Below are 16929 nucleotides of genomic sequence, written 5' to 3' on the forward strand. Positions count from 1 at the left end.
GCGGCTCCGCGGCGCTGACGTGGAGGTTCCGGGCCGAGGCCGGGCCGAGCGCGGGGCGATGTTGACCAAATTCGAGACCAAATCCGCGCGGGTGAAAGGTACCGGGATAACGGGAAAAGAGGGAAAAGCGGGAAGAGCGGGACTGAGGGCATGGAGGAGCTGGGGATGCGGCGCGGGAGCGGATCGGCCCGGAAAATGCGGGGGGAAGGTTCCGTTCCCTCATCGGATGAGGGAGCAGCGGCAATGGAGAGTCCTGAGGGAGCGGGGGGGGGCTCAGCCTGGAGAAAAGGGGGATCCAGCGGGAATTTGGGGCTCTTCCAGGGGGGATTTGGGATCTGATCGCAGGGAACGGGGCCAGCACAAGAGGGAACGGCCTCGAGCTGTGCCAGGGGAGGCTCAGGGTGGATATCTGGGGAAATTTTTCCATGGAAAAAGGGTTGGGAACCCCTGGAAAGGGCTCAGGGAGGGTTGGATCCCCATCCCTGGAGGTGTCCGAGGGATCCCTGGGGGTGTCTGAGGGATTCCGGGATTTGGGTTTCGGCACCGGGCTGGGATCCATCCCAGGCTTTTCCCAGGCTCTTCCTTGCCTTTTTTTCCCTGTCTTTTTCCCGATTTCCCCCCCCCATCTTTCCGCTGTCCTTTCCCAGGCTTTTCCCTGTTTTTTCCCAGGTTTTTACTTCTCCTTCCCCAGGTTTTCCCTTCTCCTTCCCCAGGTTTTCCTTTCTTCTTCCCCAGGTTTTCCCTTCTCCTTTCCCAGGTTTTCCCTTCTCCTTCCCCAAGTTTTCCCTGTTTTCCCCCCATCCTTTCCCCATCTTTCCCCACCCTTTTCCCCACCTCCCCCCATCCTTTCCCCACCTTTTCCCCATCCCTTCCCCCATTTTTTCCCAATCTTTTCCCTGCCCTTTTCCCTTTCCCTTCCCAACTTTTTCCCACTTTTCCAGGGCTCAGCTTCCACCCGAAGCGGCCCTGGATCCTCACGAGCCTCCACAACGGCGTCATCCAGCTCTGGGATTACCGCATGTGCACCCTCATCGACAAATTCGACGAGCACGACGGTAAATCCGGGCAAAAAAACCGGGAATTCCGGGAGCTGCCCGAGCCCCCAGCCGTCCCGGCTCTCGTCCTGCAGCGTCCAAATCCCCCCCAGATTTGGGGGGGGGGGGAGGGGTTGAAATCCTGGGAATTCCTTGGAGGTGGGAGTGGGGATTTGGGGGGAAGGGGATGGATTTGGGAACGGGGTGGGGATTTTTCCGGGGTTTTTCGATCTTTGGGAGAACGGCAGCAGCGCAGGGAGTGGCTGGAGATGCTCCAGAGGGGGTTTTGGGATGGATTTCAGGGAATTCTCCCCCAGGGAATGGCCAGAGCTGTTCCAGAGGGATTTTGGGAATGGCTGGAGCCATTCCAGAGGGATTTTTGGGATGGATTTCAGGGAATTTTCCCCCAGGGAATGGCTGGAGCCATTCTAGAGGGATTTTTGGGATGGATTTCAGGGAATTTTCCCCGAGGGAATGCTTGGAGCGATCCAGAGGGATTTTTGGGAATGGCTGGAGCCGTTCCAGAGGGATTTTTGGGATGGATTTCAGGGAACTTTCCCCCAGAGCCATTCCAGGAGGGTTTTTGGGATGGATTTCAGGGAATTTTCCCCCAGGGAATGCCTGGAACTATTCCAGGAGGATTTTTGGGATGGATTTTAGGGAATTTTCCCCCAGGGAATACCTGGAGCCGTTCCAGAGGGATTTTTGGGAATGCTTGGAGCTGTTCCAGAGGGATTTTTGGGATGGAATTCCCAGAATCCCCCCGGGGTGAATCTGGGAAAGGCTCCCAGGGAACGAGCCCGACATTCCCGGGATCAAATCAGGATTTGGGACACCCCGAATCCCCCCGTCATTCCCGACATTCTCGGGATCAAACCGGGATTTGGGACACCCCGAATCCCCCCCTCATTCCCAACATTCCCCAATCCCACCAAACCAAGGATTTGGGCTCGGAATTCCAGGCAATTCCCGGATTTTTTGGCCGTTTCTGGAAGCTTTTCCCGGCGCAGCAGCAGCGAAAACGAGGGGAAAACCCCGACTTTTATCCCTGAAAAAAAGCGGGAATCGCTCCCCATGTCCCGATTTTCCCAGATTTTCCTACCTGCTGGGGTTTTTTTGGGAATTCTGAGCCCTTTTCCCGTTCCAGGCCCGGTCCGAGGGATCGATTTCCACAAGCAGCAGCCGCTCTTCGTCTCCGGCGGCGACGATTACAAAATCAAGGTGAAACATTCCCAAATTCCCCCCAAATTCCCACTTTTTCCCTGAAAAAACGGCCCCTGGGGGGGTCCCTCCCGGCTGGGATTTGTGGGAAAAGGGAGGGAATAAAGGTTGGGATTTGGGATTGAGGGGTGGGAGGGGGAAATCTGGGATTGGAATCTGGGTCGAGGTGGGAAAAGGGAGGGGAAATCTGGGAATAAATGGGGAAAATCCTGGAAAAAAGTGGGATTTGGGTGGTTTTGCTTCCCTGGTTTTGGAGCTGGATCCTTCCCAGGATGGGATTTGGGATTTTCTGGATTCAGGGATGGGAGGGGAAAATCTGGGATGGAAATCTGGGATGGAAATCCGGATTGAAGTGGGAAAACGCAGGGAAAATCTGGGAATAAATGGGGGAAAATCCTGGAAAAAAAGGTGGGAATGCGGCGGCCCTGCTTCCCTGGGCTGCAGCTGGGCCTTTCCCGGTGAGGAATTCCCGGAATTCCTGGAATTGCTGCTCCTTGCAGGTGTGGAATTACAAACTGCGCCGCTGCCTCTTCACCCTGCTGGGCCACCTGGATTACATCCGGACAACCTTCTTCCACCACGTGAGGGATCCGGGATCCTGCTGGGAATCTGGGAATCCTGCTGGGGATCTGGGAATCCTGCTGGGGGTCTGGGAATTTGGCCTTGGATCCCAGGAATCCTGCCTTGGATCTGGGAATCCTGCTGGGGATCTGGGATCCTGCTGGGGGTCCGGGAATTCTGCTGGGGATCCTGGGAATCCTGCCCTCCCTGTGGGAATTCTGCCTTGGATCCCGGGAATCCTGCTGGGGATCCTGGAATTCTGCCTCTATCCTGGGAATTCTGGCCTCTGTCCTGGGAATTCAGCCTTGGATCCTGGGAATTCCACCCTCCCTGTGGGAATCCCGGCCTCTATCCCGGGAATCCTCCAAAAAGCTCCTTTTCCATGGAAAATCAGGAAAAGCCCAAGGCTGGGATGGAATTCCCAAGGTTGGGATGGAATTCCCGGGGCTGGGATGGAATTCCCAGGGTTGGGATGGAATTCCCGGGGCTGGGATGGAATTCCCAAGGCTGGGACGGAATTCCCAAGGCTGGGATGGCTCCAAGCGTGGACTCCTCGGGTTTTTCCCAGGAATATCCCTGGATCCTGAGCGCTTCCGACGACCAAACCATCCGGGTGTGGAACTGGCAGTCCCGGACCTGCGTCTGGTGAGATTCCCGAGGGATCCGTCCCTGATTCCCGAGGGATCCGTCCCTGATTCCCGAGGGATCCGTCCCCATTCCTGAGGGATCCATCCCTGATCCCCCCATTCCAGCTGCAGCTTTTCCCGATCCCGCCCTTCCCGGGGTGTGAATGGGGCATTCCTGGCCCGGCTCCAGGGTTTCCATGGAATGTTGTCTCATCCCCCATTCCCACGGAATTCTCTCCCATTCCCGTTTTCCCATGGAACACTGTCCCATCCCCCATTCCCGTGGAATGCTGTCCCATTCCCGTTTTTCCATGGAATTCTTTCCCATTCCCGTTTTCCCACGGAACACTCTCCCATTCCCGTTTTTCCATGGAACGCTATCCCATTCCCATTTTTACATGGAATTCTCTCCCATCCCCCATTCCCATGGAATGCCGTCCCATTCCCGTTTTTCCATGGAATTCTCTCCCATTGCCGTTTTCCCACGGAACACTCTCCCGTTCCCGTTTTTCCATGGAATTCTCTCCCGTCCCCCATTCCCACGGAACACTCTCCCATCCCCCATTCCCCCATTTTTCCATGGAATTCTCTCCCATCCCTCATTCCCATGGAACGCCGTCAAATTCTCGTTTTCCCATGGAACACTGTCCCATCCCCCATTCCCATGGAATTCTCTCCCATTCCCGTTTTTCCCATGGAATTCTCTCCCGTCCCCCATTCTCACGGAGCTCTCTCCCATCCCGGATTTTCCCTGGAACGCTCTCCCATTCCCGGTTTCCCACGGAGCTCTCTCCCGTTCCCATTTTTCCCACGGAGCTCTCTCCCATCCCGGGTTTTCCCTGGAGCTCTCTCCCATCCCGGTTTTTCCCATGGAATTCTCTCCCATTCCCGCAGTGTCCTGACGGGCCACAACCATTACGTGATGTGCGCCCAGTTCCACCCCGCCGAGGACCTGGTGGTGTCGGCCAGCCTGGACCAGACCGTCAGGGTGTGGGATATATCCGGTGAGATATCCCGGGAAAAACGGGATAAATGGGATAACTGGGAATGGGATAACTGGGAATGGGTGTGGGACATTTCCGGTGAGATATCCCGGGGAAAACGGGATAAATGGGATAACTGGGAATGGGATAACTGGGAATGGGTGTGGGACATTTCCGGTGAGATATCCCGGGAAAAACGGGATAATTGGGAATGGGATAAATGGGATAAATGGGAATGGGAGAGCCTGGACCAGAGCGGGAGGTTGTGGGGTATATCCAGTGAGATATCCCGGGAAAAACGGGATAAATGGGAATGGGATAACTGGGAATGGGTGTGGGACATCTCCGGTGAGATATCCTGGGAAAAATGGGATAACTGGGATAAATGGGAATGGGATAACTGGGAATGGGAGAGCCTGGACCAGACCGTCAGGGTGTGGGATAGATCCTATGAGATCCTGGGAAAAATGGGATAACTGGGAATGGGATAACTGGGATAACTGGGATAAATGGGAATGGGAGAGCCTGGATCAGAGCGGGAGAGTGTCGGATATATCCGGTGAGAGATCCTGGGAAAAACGGGATAAATGGGAATGGGGGTGGGATAACCGGGAATGGGGATGGGATAACTGGGATAACTGGGAATGGGGGTGGGACAGATCCGGTGAGATCCCGGGAAAACCAGGAATGAGATAACTGGGAATGGTGCTCGTTCCCAGCTCCCATCCCCGGCTCCTGTTCCCAGCTCCCATCCCCGGCTCCCATTCCTATTCCCGGCTCCTATTCCCAGTTCCCATTCCCATTCCCAGCTCCCATTCCCAGCTCCCATTCCCGGCTCCCATTCCCAGCTCCCATTCCCGGTGCTCATTCCCAGCACCCATTCCCAGCTCCCATTCCCGGCTCCCATTCCCGGCTCCTATTCCCGGTGCTCATTCCCATTCCCAGTTCCCATTCGCAGTTCCCATTCCCATTCCCATTCCCGGTGCTCATTCCCATTCCCAGCTCCCATTCCCATCCCCGGCTCCCATTCCCGGTGCTCATTCCCAGCTCCCATTCCCAGCTCCCATCCCTGGCTCCCATTCCCGGTGCTCATTGCCATTCCCATTCCCATTCCCAGTTCCCATTCCTAGCTCCCATTCCCATTCCCAGCTCCCATTCCCATTCCCATTCCCATTCCCGGTGCTCATTCCCGGTGTTTCCCCAGGGCTCCGTAAGAAGAACCTCTCTCCCGGCGCGGTGGAATCCGACGTTCGCGGCATCACCGGCGTCGACCTCTTCGGCACCACCGACGCCGTGGTCAAGCACGTCCTGGAGGTGGCTGCAATTCCCGGGAATTCCCGGGAAACGCCGGGAATTGGGGCCTCAACCCCGCCCGGGCCCCGGGAAAAGGGCGGATCCGGGCAGGGGGAATTCCGGGATGTGAAATTCCGGGATGTGATCCCAGGGAATTCTGGGATGTGAAATTCCAGGATGTGATCCCAGGGGGATTCTGGGATGTGATCCCAGAGGGAATTCCAGGATGCGATCCCAGGGGAATTCTGGGATGTGATCCCAGGGGAATTCGGGGATTTGAAATTCTGGGATGTGATTCCAGGGGGAATTCCAGGATGTGATCCCAGGGGGGATTTCGGGATGGGATCCCAGGGGGGATTCTGGGATGGGATCCAAGGGGAGTTCCGGGATGTGAAATTCCGGGATGTGATCCCAGGGGGATTCTGGGATGTGATCCCAGGGAACGGCCTCGAGGCATGGGGGACGGGGGAGGGTGGGAATATTTGGGAGGAGTTTTCCGTGGGAAAAGGATTGGGAAATGTCAGAGGGGGCTCCGGGTCGGTGCTAACCTATGACATTCCCTGGTTTTCCCTGCTTTTCCCTGTTTGTTTTTCCCTGCTTCTCCATGCTTTTCCCTGTTTGTTTTATCTTGTTTTTCCGTGTTTGTTTTTCCCTGTTTTTCCCCGCTGACTTTTCCTTGTTTTTTCCCTGTTTTTCCCTGTTTTTCCCCACTGACTTTTCCCTGTTTTTTCCCTGTTTTTCCCCGCTGACTTTTCCCTGGTTTTCCCTGTTTTTCCCCGCTGACTTTTCCCTGTTTTTCCCTCTTTTTCCCTGTTGACTTGTCCTTGTTTTTCCTTGTTGACTTTTCCCCGTTTTTCCCCATTTTTCCCCGTTTTTCCCCATTTTTCCCCGTTTTCCCCCGTTTTCCCCCGTTTTTCCAGGGCCATGACCGGGGGGTGAACTGGGCCGCCTTCCACCCGTCCATGCCGCTCATCGTGTCGGGCGCCGACGACCGCCAGGTGAAGATCTGGAGGATGAACGGTGAGAGAATCCCGGGAAAATCCGGGAAAACCCCCCTGGGATGGTCCCTGGATCCACCCTGGCCTGGGACCGAGGCTTCTCCTGCGGCTGCAGCCGGAGCCATCCCCCATTCCCGCCCTTTTCCAGCCTTTTCCCCCCATTCCCGAGGGATTTTCCCCCATTCCCAAGGTTTCACCTCCATTCCCGCCCTTTTCCAGCCTTTTTCCCCCATTCCCGAGGGATTTTCCCCCATTCCCGAGGGGTTTCCCCCCATTCCCACCCTTTTCCAGCCTTTTCCCTCTCATTCCTGAGGTTTCCCCTCCATTCCTGCCCTTTTCCAGCCTTTTCCCTCTCATTCCCTTGGGATTTTCCCCCATTCCCAAGGTTTTCCCCTCCATTCCCGCCCTTTTCCAGCCTTTCCCCCCATTCCCAAGGTTTTTCCCCATTCCCAAGGTTTTTCCCCCCATTCCTGAGGGTCTCCCTCCCATTCCCGCCCTTTTCCAGCCTTTTTCCCCTCATTCCCAAGGGGTTCCCCCATTCCCAAGGTTTTCTTCTCATTCCCAAGGTTTCCCCCCCATTCCCGAGGGTTTTTTTCCCCATTCCTGCCCCTTTCCTGGTTTTAACCCTCATTCCTGAGGTTTTTGTTTCCCCATTTCTCCCAGGATATTTTTTCCCCATTCCCAGGATTTTTTCCCCATTTCTCCCTGGATTTTTTTCCCCATTCCTGTGATTGTTTTCCCCATTCCTGGGTTTTTTTTCCCAGGATTTTTCCCAGGATTTCCCCAGGATTTTCCCTGTTTTCCCGCAGAGTCCAGGGCCTGGGAGGTGGACACGTGCTGGGGTTTTTTCCCCATTTCTCCCTGGATTTTTTCCCCCATTCCTGGGGTTTTTTTCCCAGGATTTTCCCAGGATTTTCCCTGTTTTCCCACAGAATCCAAGGCCTGGGAGGTGGACACGTGCCGGCATTTTTTTTGCCCATTCCCAGGATTTTTTCCCCATTTCTCCCTGGATTTTTTCCCCCATTCCCGGGATATCTTTCCCCATTCCCAGGACATTTTCCCCAGGATTTTCCCCAGGATTTTCCCTGTTTTCCCACAGAATCCAAGGTCTGGGAGGTGGACACGTGCTGGGGTTTTTTTCCCAGGATTTTTCCCAGGATTTCCCCAGGATTTCCCTGTTTTCCCACAGAATCCAAGGCCTGGGAGGTGGACACGTGCTGGGGTTTTTTCCCCTTTTCTCTCTGGATTTTTCCCCTATTCCCAGGACTTTTTCCCCTATTCCCGGGATATTTTTTCCCCATTCCCAGGACATTGTTCCCAGGATTTTCTCAGGATTTTCCCCAGGATTTTCCCTGTTTTCCCGCAGAATCCAAGGCCTGGGAGGTGGACACGTGCCAGGGTTTTTTTCCCAGGATTTTTCCCAGGATTTCCCCTGTTTTCCCACAGAATCCAAGGCCTGGGAGGTGGACACGTGCCGGGGTTTTTTTCCCAGGATTTTTCCCAGGATTTCCCCTGTTTTCTCACAGAATCCAAGGCCTGGGAGGTGGACACGTGCCGGGGTTTTTTTCCCAGGATTTTCCCCAGGATTTTCCCTGTTTTCCCGCAGAATCCAAGGCCTGGGAGGTGGACACGTGCCGCGGGCACTACAACAACGTTTCCTGCGCCGTTTTCCACCCGCGCCAGGAGCTGATCCTCAGCAACTCGGAGGACAAGAGCATCCGCGTCTGGGACATGTCCAAGCGGTCGGTGCCGCCCCAGGGCCCCGGGAGGCTCCGGGATTCCCGCAATTCCCGCAATTCCAGCAATTCCCGGGTGTTTCTCCCCCCCCTCTCTCCCCCAGGACCGGCGTCCAAACGTTCCGGCGCGACCACGACCGGTTCTGGGTGCTGGCGGCGCATCCCAACCTCAACCTCTTCGCCGCCGGTAAATCCCGGCTGCCGGCGCGGAATTGGGACTGGGAGAGGCTGGAATTCTGCCTGGGAGCCCCAAAATCCCTCGGGAACCCCAAAATCCCTCAGGAAGCCCAAAATTCCATCTGGGAGCCCCAAAATCCCTCAGGAAGCCCAAAAATTCCAGCTGGGAGCCCCAAAATCCATCAGGAACCCCGGAATTCCAGTTGGGAGAGGCCAAAATTCCAGCTGGGAGCCCCAAAATCCCTCAGGAGCCCCAGAATTTCCGCTGGGAGCCCAAAAACCCCTCAGGAACCCCAGAATTCCAGCTGGGAGACCCCAAATCCAGCCCCGGGATCCCAAAATTCCCTCTGGGAACCCCAAAATTCCAGCTGGGAGCCCCAAATTCCCTCAGGAACCCCAGAATTCCCAGCTGGGATCTCCAAAGTTCCTCAGGAACCCTAGAATTCCCTGGATTCCCCCATTCCCTGTGGAATTCCCTATGGAATTTCCCAGATTCCCCATTCCCTATGGAATTCCCTGGATTCCCCCATTCCCTATGGAATTCCCTGGATTTCCCCATTCCCTGCAGACTTCCCTGGATTCCCCCATTCCCTATGGAATTCCCAGATCCCTCATTCCCTGCAGACTTCCCTGGATTCCCCCATTCCCTGCGAAACTCCCTGTGGAATTCCCCGCACAATTCCCACATTCCCGCATTCCCTCTGCCCTTCTCTGCCTTTTCCCCTCTCCCTGCCCCATTCCCCTCCCCTGCCCCATTCCCCTCCCTTCCCCCGCCCCATTCCCGGCCGGAATTCCGCCTTTCCCAGGCCACGACGGGGGGATGTTGGTGTTCAAGCTGGAGCGGGAGCGGCCGGCGCACGCCGTGCACGGCAATTCCCTCTTCTACGTCAAGGATCGCTTCCTGCGGCAGCTCGACTTCGGCAGCTCCAAGGACGTGGCCGTGATGCAGCTCCGGAGGTGCGGAATTCCCAAAGTTATCCCAGAAAATCCGGGAGCCAGCCTTGGTTCTGATCCTGGGGTGGGATCCCAAAGCGCCGCAGCTCGGAGGGGTTAAAGGGTGGAAAAATGGGATTTTAGGGGGGTTTTGGGATCTGGAGAGGGGGGATTTTGGGGTGGGGGGAGTGGGGATCCAGCCTGGAATTCCCAAAGTTATCCCAGAAAATCTGGGATCCACCCTTGGTTCCCATCCCGGGCTGGGATCCCAAAGCGCCGCAGCTCGGAGGGGTTAAAGGGTGGAAAAATGGGATTTTAGGGGGGTTTTGGGATCTGGAGAGGGGGGATTTAGGGGTTGAGGGGTTTGGGGATCCAGCCTGGAATTCCCAAAGTTATCCCAGAAAATCTGGGATCCGTCCTTGGTTCTGATCCTGCGGTGGGATTTATCCTGGGAGGGGTTAAAGGATGGAAAAATGGGATTTTAGGGGGATTTCGGGATCTGGAGAGGGGGAATTTCGGGCTCGAGTGGTTTGAGGTTCCACTTGGAATTCCTTTATGGAATCCTGGAGTTCCCAAGGGGGGTTGGAGCTTGGAAAACCTGGGAAAAGTGGATTTAAAAGCCTAAAAAGTGGGATTTGGGGAGGATTTGGGGCTCTGGAGAGGGGGAATGTTGGGGTTGGAATTCCAACTCTTCCCTTTACGGAATCTGCTCCGTTTTGGGAGGAATTCTCCCGGTTTTTTTTTGCCCCGTTTGTGACTCCCAAATCCTCCTCCTCCTCTCTTCCCAATTTTTCCCTTTTCCCACTTTTTTTTTTTGCCTTCCAGCGGCTCCAAGTTCCCGGTGTTCAACATGTCCTACAACCCTGCCGAGAATTCCGTGCTGCTCTGCACCGTGAGTGCCTCGGGACAGCCTCCGACCCCGGCTTTGGGGGGAAATCCCACAAATCCCATGGTTTTGGGGGAAAAATCCCTCCAATCTCTGATCTTTGGGGGAAAAATCCCTCCAATCCCTGATCTTTGGGGGAAAATCCCTTCAATTCCACCTTTTTGGGGGAAAATCCCTCCAATTCCACATTTTTTGGGAGAAAATCCCTCAAATTCCCACTTTTTTTCTTGGGGAAAAATCCCTCCAATCCCTGATCTTTGGGGGAAAAATCCCTCCAATTCCACATTTTTTGGGGGAAAAATCCCTCCAATCCCTGATTTTTGGGGAAAATCTCTCAAATTCCCACTTTTTTCCTTGGGAAAAATCTCTCAAATCCCTGATTTTTGGGCAAAATCCCTCCAATTCCACATTTTTTGGGGGGGAAATCCCTCAAATCTCACTTTTTTCTTGGGGAAAAATCCCTCAAATCCCTGATTTTTGGGGAAAAATCCCTCCAATTCCACATTTTGGGGGGAAAATCCCTGATTCTTTTGGGGGAAACCCCTCAAATCCCATCTTTTTCTTGGGAAAAACCCCTCAAATCCCTGATTATTTTGGGAAACTCCCTCAAATCCCACTTTTGGGGGGGGAAATCACTAAAATCCCTGATTTTTTTTGAGAAATCCTTCGAATCCCTGATTTTTTGGGGGGGAAAAGCCCTGAAATCCCTGATTTTTTTTGGAGAAATCCTTCGAATCCCTGATTTTTTGGGGGATAATCCCGTTTTTTTGGGGGAGGAACCCCTCAAATCCCAATTTTCCCCTCCCGCAGCGAGCCAGCAACCTGGAGAACAGCACCTACGACCTCTACACCATTCCCAAGGACGCAGATTCCCAAAATCCCGACGGTGGGTGCTCCCCAAAACCCCGGGAATGTTCATCCCCCCCCTCCTCCTCCTTCCCAACATTTCCCCCTTGATTCATCCCAAAAATTCCCCCTTTCCCCCCTCCCAAACCTTTCCGTTTTTCCCGAATTCCCGCGGATTTTGGCAGCTTTTCCCTTTTCCCGTCAGCGCCTTGAAAAATTCATGCACCTCCCGAATTTTACAGCCCCCAATCCATATTTTATTAGGAATTCTCCGCTGCCTTTCCCAAGTTTTCTGCCCAGCAGGAGCTTTCCTGGCTGTGTCCGAACCCCACGGATTTTTGGGATGTTTCATCCCCGGGAAATCGCCTTTAAAAGTGACAAAAGCAGGAATTTATTTTGTTTTCCCTCTTTTGGCGAATCCCAGATCCGGGGTTTTGTTTTTTTTTGTTTTTTTTGGGAATTTACAATTCCGAAGCTGTGATTTAATGGGATTTCCAAAGCCAACCCCAAATCCTGGCTGCGAATTCCGCTCGGGATCGGCGGCTCCAGCTGCTCCCCCTGGCAGGGGGGGAAGGGCTGCCAGGGATGGATGTGAGATTTTTCCAGGGATTTATGGATTCCTGAGGGTTTGGAGCAGGGAATGGTTCCCTGCTGGGTTGGATTTGGAAGGAAATGGGGGGAAAAAATCGGCTTTTTGGGAAGTTTATCCAGGTGGGATATTGGGAATATCAATCAAAGCCCTGGATTTGATGGAAGGGGTCGCAGCTGACGCCGGGCTCGGCTCCCGAGAAATGAGGGAAAAGGGAAAATTCCGATTCCAGAGGAGGGAGAACGGCCCGGCCTCGGAAAATGGGGATTTTCTGGGAGTTTTCCGGTCGAAAATTCCGGTTTTTAATGGAATATCCCAGGCTGGAGTAGGGGAAGGAGTCCCATGGAATGGGAGGAGCTTTAGGGGCAATTCCGACCCCAAAAATTCTGGGATTTTTTTGGGAAAACAGAGTGGGAATGTTGGAAGTGTGGGGGCGGTGGGAAAAGGGGTGGGAGCAGCTCCGGCTGCGCTTCCCGATCCCATTCCCGGCTGGAAAAGCTCCGGATTCCATCACAACCCCCTCCCATCCCAGAAATCCCATCAATCCCATCCCAATCCTTGAACCCAATCCCATCCCATCCCATCAATCCTATCAATCCCATCCCATCCCAATCCCTGAATCCCATCCTATCCCATCAATCCCATCCCAATCCCTGAACCCAATCCCATCCCATCCTATCCCAGAAATCCCAGAAATCCCATCCCATCCCAATTCTTGAATCCCATCCCAATATTTGAATCCCATTCCCATCAATTCCCTCAATTCCATTCCCATCCCAATCCCATCTCATCCTACCCCATAAATTCTATCCCATCCCATCCTATACCAGAAACCCCATCAATCCCATCCCAACCCCATCAATCCCATCCCAATCCCTGAATTCCATCCCATCCCATGCTGTCCCATCAATCCCATCCTAATTTCATCCCAATCCCATTGTATCCCATCCCAATCCCTGAATCCCATCCTATCCCATCAATCCCATTCCCATCAATCCAATTCCCATCCCTGAATCCCAATCCCATCCAATCCCATCCAATCCCATCCTATCCCATCCTATCCCATCCTATCCCATCCTATCCCATCCAATCCCATCCAATCCCATCCAATCCCATCCAATCCCATCCTATCCCATCAATCCCATTCCCACCATTCCCACCAATCCCATCAATCCCATCAATCCCATCAATCCCATCAATCCCATCAATCCCATCATTCCCATCATTCCCATCAATCCCATCGATCCCATCCATCCCATCAATCCCATTCCCATCCATCCCATCGATCCCATTCCCATCAATCCCATTCCCATCCATCCCATCCATCCCATTCCCATCAATCCCATCCATCCCAATCCCATCATTCCCATCATTCCCATCATTCCCATCAATCCCATTCCCATCCCAATCCCGGTTCCCTCCCTCTGGAAATCTCCCGGCTCTCCCTACCCCTCCCCCAGGGAGGAACGAATCCCACAAACAGCCCCAGATTTCCCGGGAATTGTGGGAATTGTGGGAATCGCTGGGAGCCGAGCGGGGCCGGTCCCGGGGCCGATCCCAAGGGTTCATTCCCGGGATTTGGGGTTGCAGCTCCGGAGGGGAAGCGCAGCTCGGGGCTCACGGCCGTGTGGGTGGCGCGGAATCGCTTCGCTGTGCTGGACAGGATGCACTCGGTGAGGGCGGCGGGAGAGCGGGAAGGGCGGGAAAACGGGAATGGTGGGAAAATGGGAACGGTGGGAGAATGGGAAGGGCGGGAAGATGGGAATGGTGGGAAAATGGGAATGGTGGGAGAGTGGGAATGGCGGGAAAATGGGAACAGTTGGAAAATGGGAAGGGCGGGAGAGTGGGAACGGCTCTGGGGGAGCTGCTCCCAAAGAAAGGGTCAGGAAGAGCGGGAGATTGGGATAACGGGAGCGGCTCCGGAGGGGCCTGATCCTGATGGGAAAAGGGTTGGGAAGAGCGGGAGAGCAGGATAATGGGATGGGCTCCAGAGGGGCTGATCCCGATGGGAAAAGGGTCGGGAAAAGCGGGAGATTGGGATTGGCTCCACAGGAAATCCGGGAGATTGGGATGATGGGGAGCAGCTCCAAGGGGGGGTCTGATCCCAAAAAAAGGCGTCGGGAAAAGCGGGAGGTCGGGATCGGCTCCGCAGGGTTCCGATGCCGGAATTCCGGAGTTTTCCCTTCCCGGGCAGATCCTTATCAAGAACCTGAAGAACGAGATCACCAAGAAGGTTCAGGTGCCCAACTGCGACGAGATTTTCTACGCCGGCACCGGGAATCTGCTCCTGAGGGACTCGGATTCCATCACCCTCTTCGACGTCCAGCAGAAAAGGTGGGAAGCTGGGAATTTTCTGGGCATTCCGTAACCCAATCCCGCTTTTCCCAACCCAATCCCGCTTTTCCCAGCCCAATCCCGCTTTTCCCAACCCAGTCCCTCTTTTCCCACCCCAATCCCACTTTTCCCACCCCAATCCCACTTTTCCCACCCCAATCCCTCTTTTCCCACCCCAATCCGCATTTTCCCACCCCAATCCGCATTTTCCCACCCCAATCCCTCTTTTCCCACCCCAATCCGCATTTTCCCACCCCAATCCCACTTTTCCCACCCCAATCCCACTTTTCCCACCACAAATCCCTCTTTTCCCACCCAATCTCTCTTTTCCCACCCCAATCCCACTTTTCCCACCCCAATCCCACTTTTCCCACCCCGATCCTCATTTTCCCACCCAAATCCCTCTTTTCCCACCCCCAATCCTGCTTTTCCCACCCCAATCCCACTTTTCCCATCCAATCCCACTTTTTCCACTCCAAATCCCAATTTTCCCACCACAAATCCCTCTTTTCCCACCCAAATTCTGCTTTTACCACCCCAAATCCCACTTTTCCTACCCCAATATCTCTTTTCCCACCGCAATCCCTCTTTTGCCACCCAAATGCTGCTTTTCCCACCCCAATCCCAATTTTTCCACCCCAACCCCGTTTTTCCCACCCAATCCCACTTTCCCCCCCCCAAATCCCTCTTTTCCCACCCCAATCCCTCTTTTCCCACCCCGATCCCAGGACTTTGGCGTCGGTGAAGATCTCCAAGGTGAAGTACGTGATCTGGTCGGCCGACATGTCCCACGTGGCGCTGCTGGCCAAGCACGGTGAGCCCCGGGGCTGCCAGGATCCCGGCTGGCCGGGTTTTTATGGAATCTCCGGCTCCTCCCGGCGCTGGGATCAAACCTCGAGGAATTCCAAGGTGGGAAAAGCCCTCCGAGGTCACCGGGGTGGGAGCGACCCCCCGCCCCGAGCAGCGGCCGGGGATTCCGTCAGGGCTGGGAATCCCAAACCTCCCTGGGCGGCTTCCGAGGAAAAACATGGGAGTGGGAGCTGATGGAGGTGGGATTTTAGGGATAAATCCCGGATTTCTCATCCCTGGGAGCGCCCAGCTCCAGCCTGGATCCACCTGGGATATTGGGAATGTTGCTGCTCTTGGATCTTTGGGGATCTTTTCCATCCCAAAGCATTCTGGGATTCCCTGCGCTGGCTCAGAGGGGATTTTAGGGATAAATCCTTCCCTGGCCCAGGTGATTCCATGGATTCCCCATCCCTGGGAGCACCCAGTTTCAGCCTGGATCCACTTGGGATATTGGGAATGTTGCTGCCCTTGGATCTTTAGGGATCTTTAAGGTCTTTTCCATTCCAGCATTCCCTGCGCTGGCTCGGATGGGCTTTTAGGGATAAATCCTGGATTTTGCACCCCTGGGAGTTCCCAATCCCAGCTTGGATCCACCTGGGATATTGGGAACCTTGCTGCTCTTGGATCTTTGGGGATCTTTTCCATCCCAAAGCATTCTGGGATTCCCTGCGCTGGCTCGGATGGGCTTTTAGGGATAAATCCTGGATTTCCCATCCCTGGGAGTTCCCAATCCCAGCTTGGATCCACCTGGGCCCGGGGAAGGTCCCTGGGCTGGGACTGGACGCGATTCCAGGCCCTTCCCACGCGAAGCATCCCCCGATGCCCCAGAAGGGCTCCGTTTAACGGCGGCGTTTCCGCGATTCCTTTTCATTCCCGTCGTTCCCACGGATCCTTCGCAGCCATCATGATCTGCAACCGGAAGCTGGAATCGCTGTGCAACATCCACGAGAACATCCGGGTGAAGAGCGGCGCCTGGGACGAGAGCGGCGTCTTCATCTACACCACCAGCAACCACATCAAATACGCCGTCACCAGCGGGTGAGCGGCGCGGCCGGGAGCGCCGCGGTGCCGGGAATGCCGCGGTGCCGGGAGTGCCACGCTGCTGGGAATGCTGCGGGGTTGGGAATGCCACAGTGTCGGGAATGCCACGGCAAGGCCGGGAATGCTGCGGGGTTGGGAATGCCATGGCATGGCCGGGAATGCCACGGTGCCGGGAATTCCACGGCACGGCCGGCAATGCCACGGCACTGCTGGGAATGCCATGGTGCCGGGAGTGCTGCAGCGTTGGGAATGCCATGGCACGGCCGGGAATGCCACGGTGCTGGGAATGCCACGGCATGGCCGGGAATGCTGTGGGGTTGGGAATGCCACAGCATGGCCGGGAATGCCACGGTACCGGGAATGCCACAGTGCTGGGAATGCTGCGAGGTTGGGAATGCCATGGCACGGCCGGGAGTGCCACGGTGCCGGGAATGCTGCAGGGTTGGGAATGCCACGGCATGGCCAGGAATGCCATGGTGCCGGGAATGCCACGGCACGGCCGGGAGTGCCACGGCATGGCTGGGAATGCCATGGTGCCGGGAATGCCACGGTGCTGGGAATGCCATGGCATGGCTGGGAATGCCACGGTGCTGGGAATGCCACGGTGCTGGGAATGCCACGGCACTGCCAGGAATGCTGCGGGGTTGGGAATGCCCTGGCACTGTGGGGAATGCCCTGGCACTGCCGCGAATGCCACAGTGCTGGGAATGCCACAGTGCTGGGAATGCCACGGCACAGCCAGGAATGCCACGGCACAGCCAAGAATGCCACGGCGGTGCCAGGAATGCCATGGCGGTGCCAGGAATGCCGCGGCACTGCCGG

General features: G+C 55.4%; 1 protein-coding gene across 1 annotated transcript in view; it reads left to right on the forward strand.

Moving 5' to 3' along the window:
- The first annotated feature begins 13 nt into the window (after positions 1–13).
- COPA (COPI coat complex subunit alpha) overlaps positions 14–16929 on the forward strand; it is a 28974-nt gene continuing 12058 nt past the window's right edge. Inside the window, exons 1-17 of the mRNA XM_068994995.1 lie at positions 14–98; positions 942–1055; positions 2182–2255; positions 2756–2836; positions 3385–3461; positions 4337–4446; positions 5630–5739; positions 6639–6738; positions 8323–8458; positions 8557–8639; positions 9436–9586; positions 10388–10454; positions 11259–11334; positions 13474–13556; positions 14078–14217; positions 14946–15031; positions 15966–16104. Coding sequence (XP_068851096.1) covers positions 59–98; positions 942–1055; positions 2182–2255; positions 2756–2836; positions 3385–3461; positions 4337–4446; positions 5630–5739; positions 6639–6738; positions 8323–8458; positions 8557–8639; positions 9436–9586; positions 10388–10454; positions 11259–11334; positions 13474–13556; positions 14078–14217; positions 14946–15031; positions 15966–16104 — 1667 coding nt within the window. The 5' untranslated portion in view covers positions 14–58. The remainder of the gene's footprint in view (positions 99–941; positions 1056–2181; positions 2256–2755; positions 2837–3384; positions 3462–4336; positions 4447–5629; positions 5740–6638; positions 6739–8322; positions 8459–8556; positions 8640–9435; positions 9587–10387; positions 10455–11258; positions 11335–13473; positions 13557–14077; positions 14218–14945; positions 15032–15965; positions 16105–16929) is intronic.

This window comes from Aphelocoma coerulescens, chromosome 25 (genome assembly GCF_041296385.1).
Source record: "Aphelocoma coerulescens isolate FSJ_1873_10779 chromosome 25, UR_Acoe_1.0, whole genome shotgun sequence".
NCBI classification, from domain to species: domain Eukaryota; kingdom Metazoa; phylum Chordata; class Aves; order Passeriformes; family Corvidae; genus Aphelocoma; species Aphelocoma coerulescens.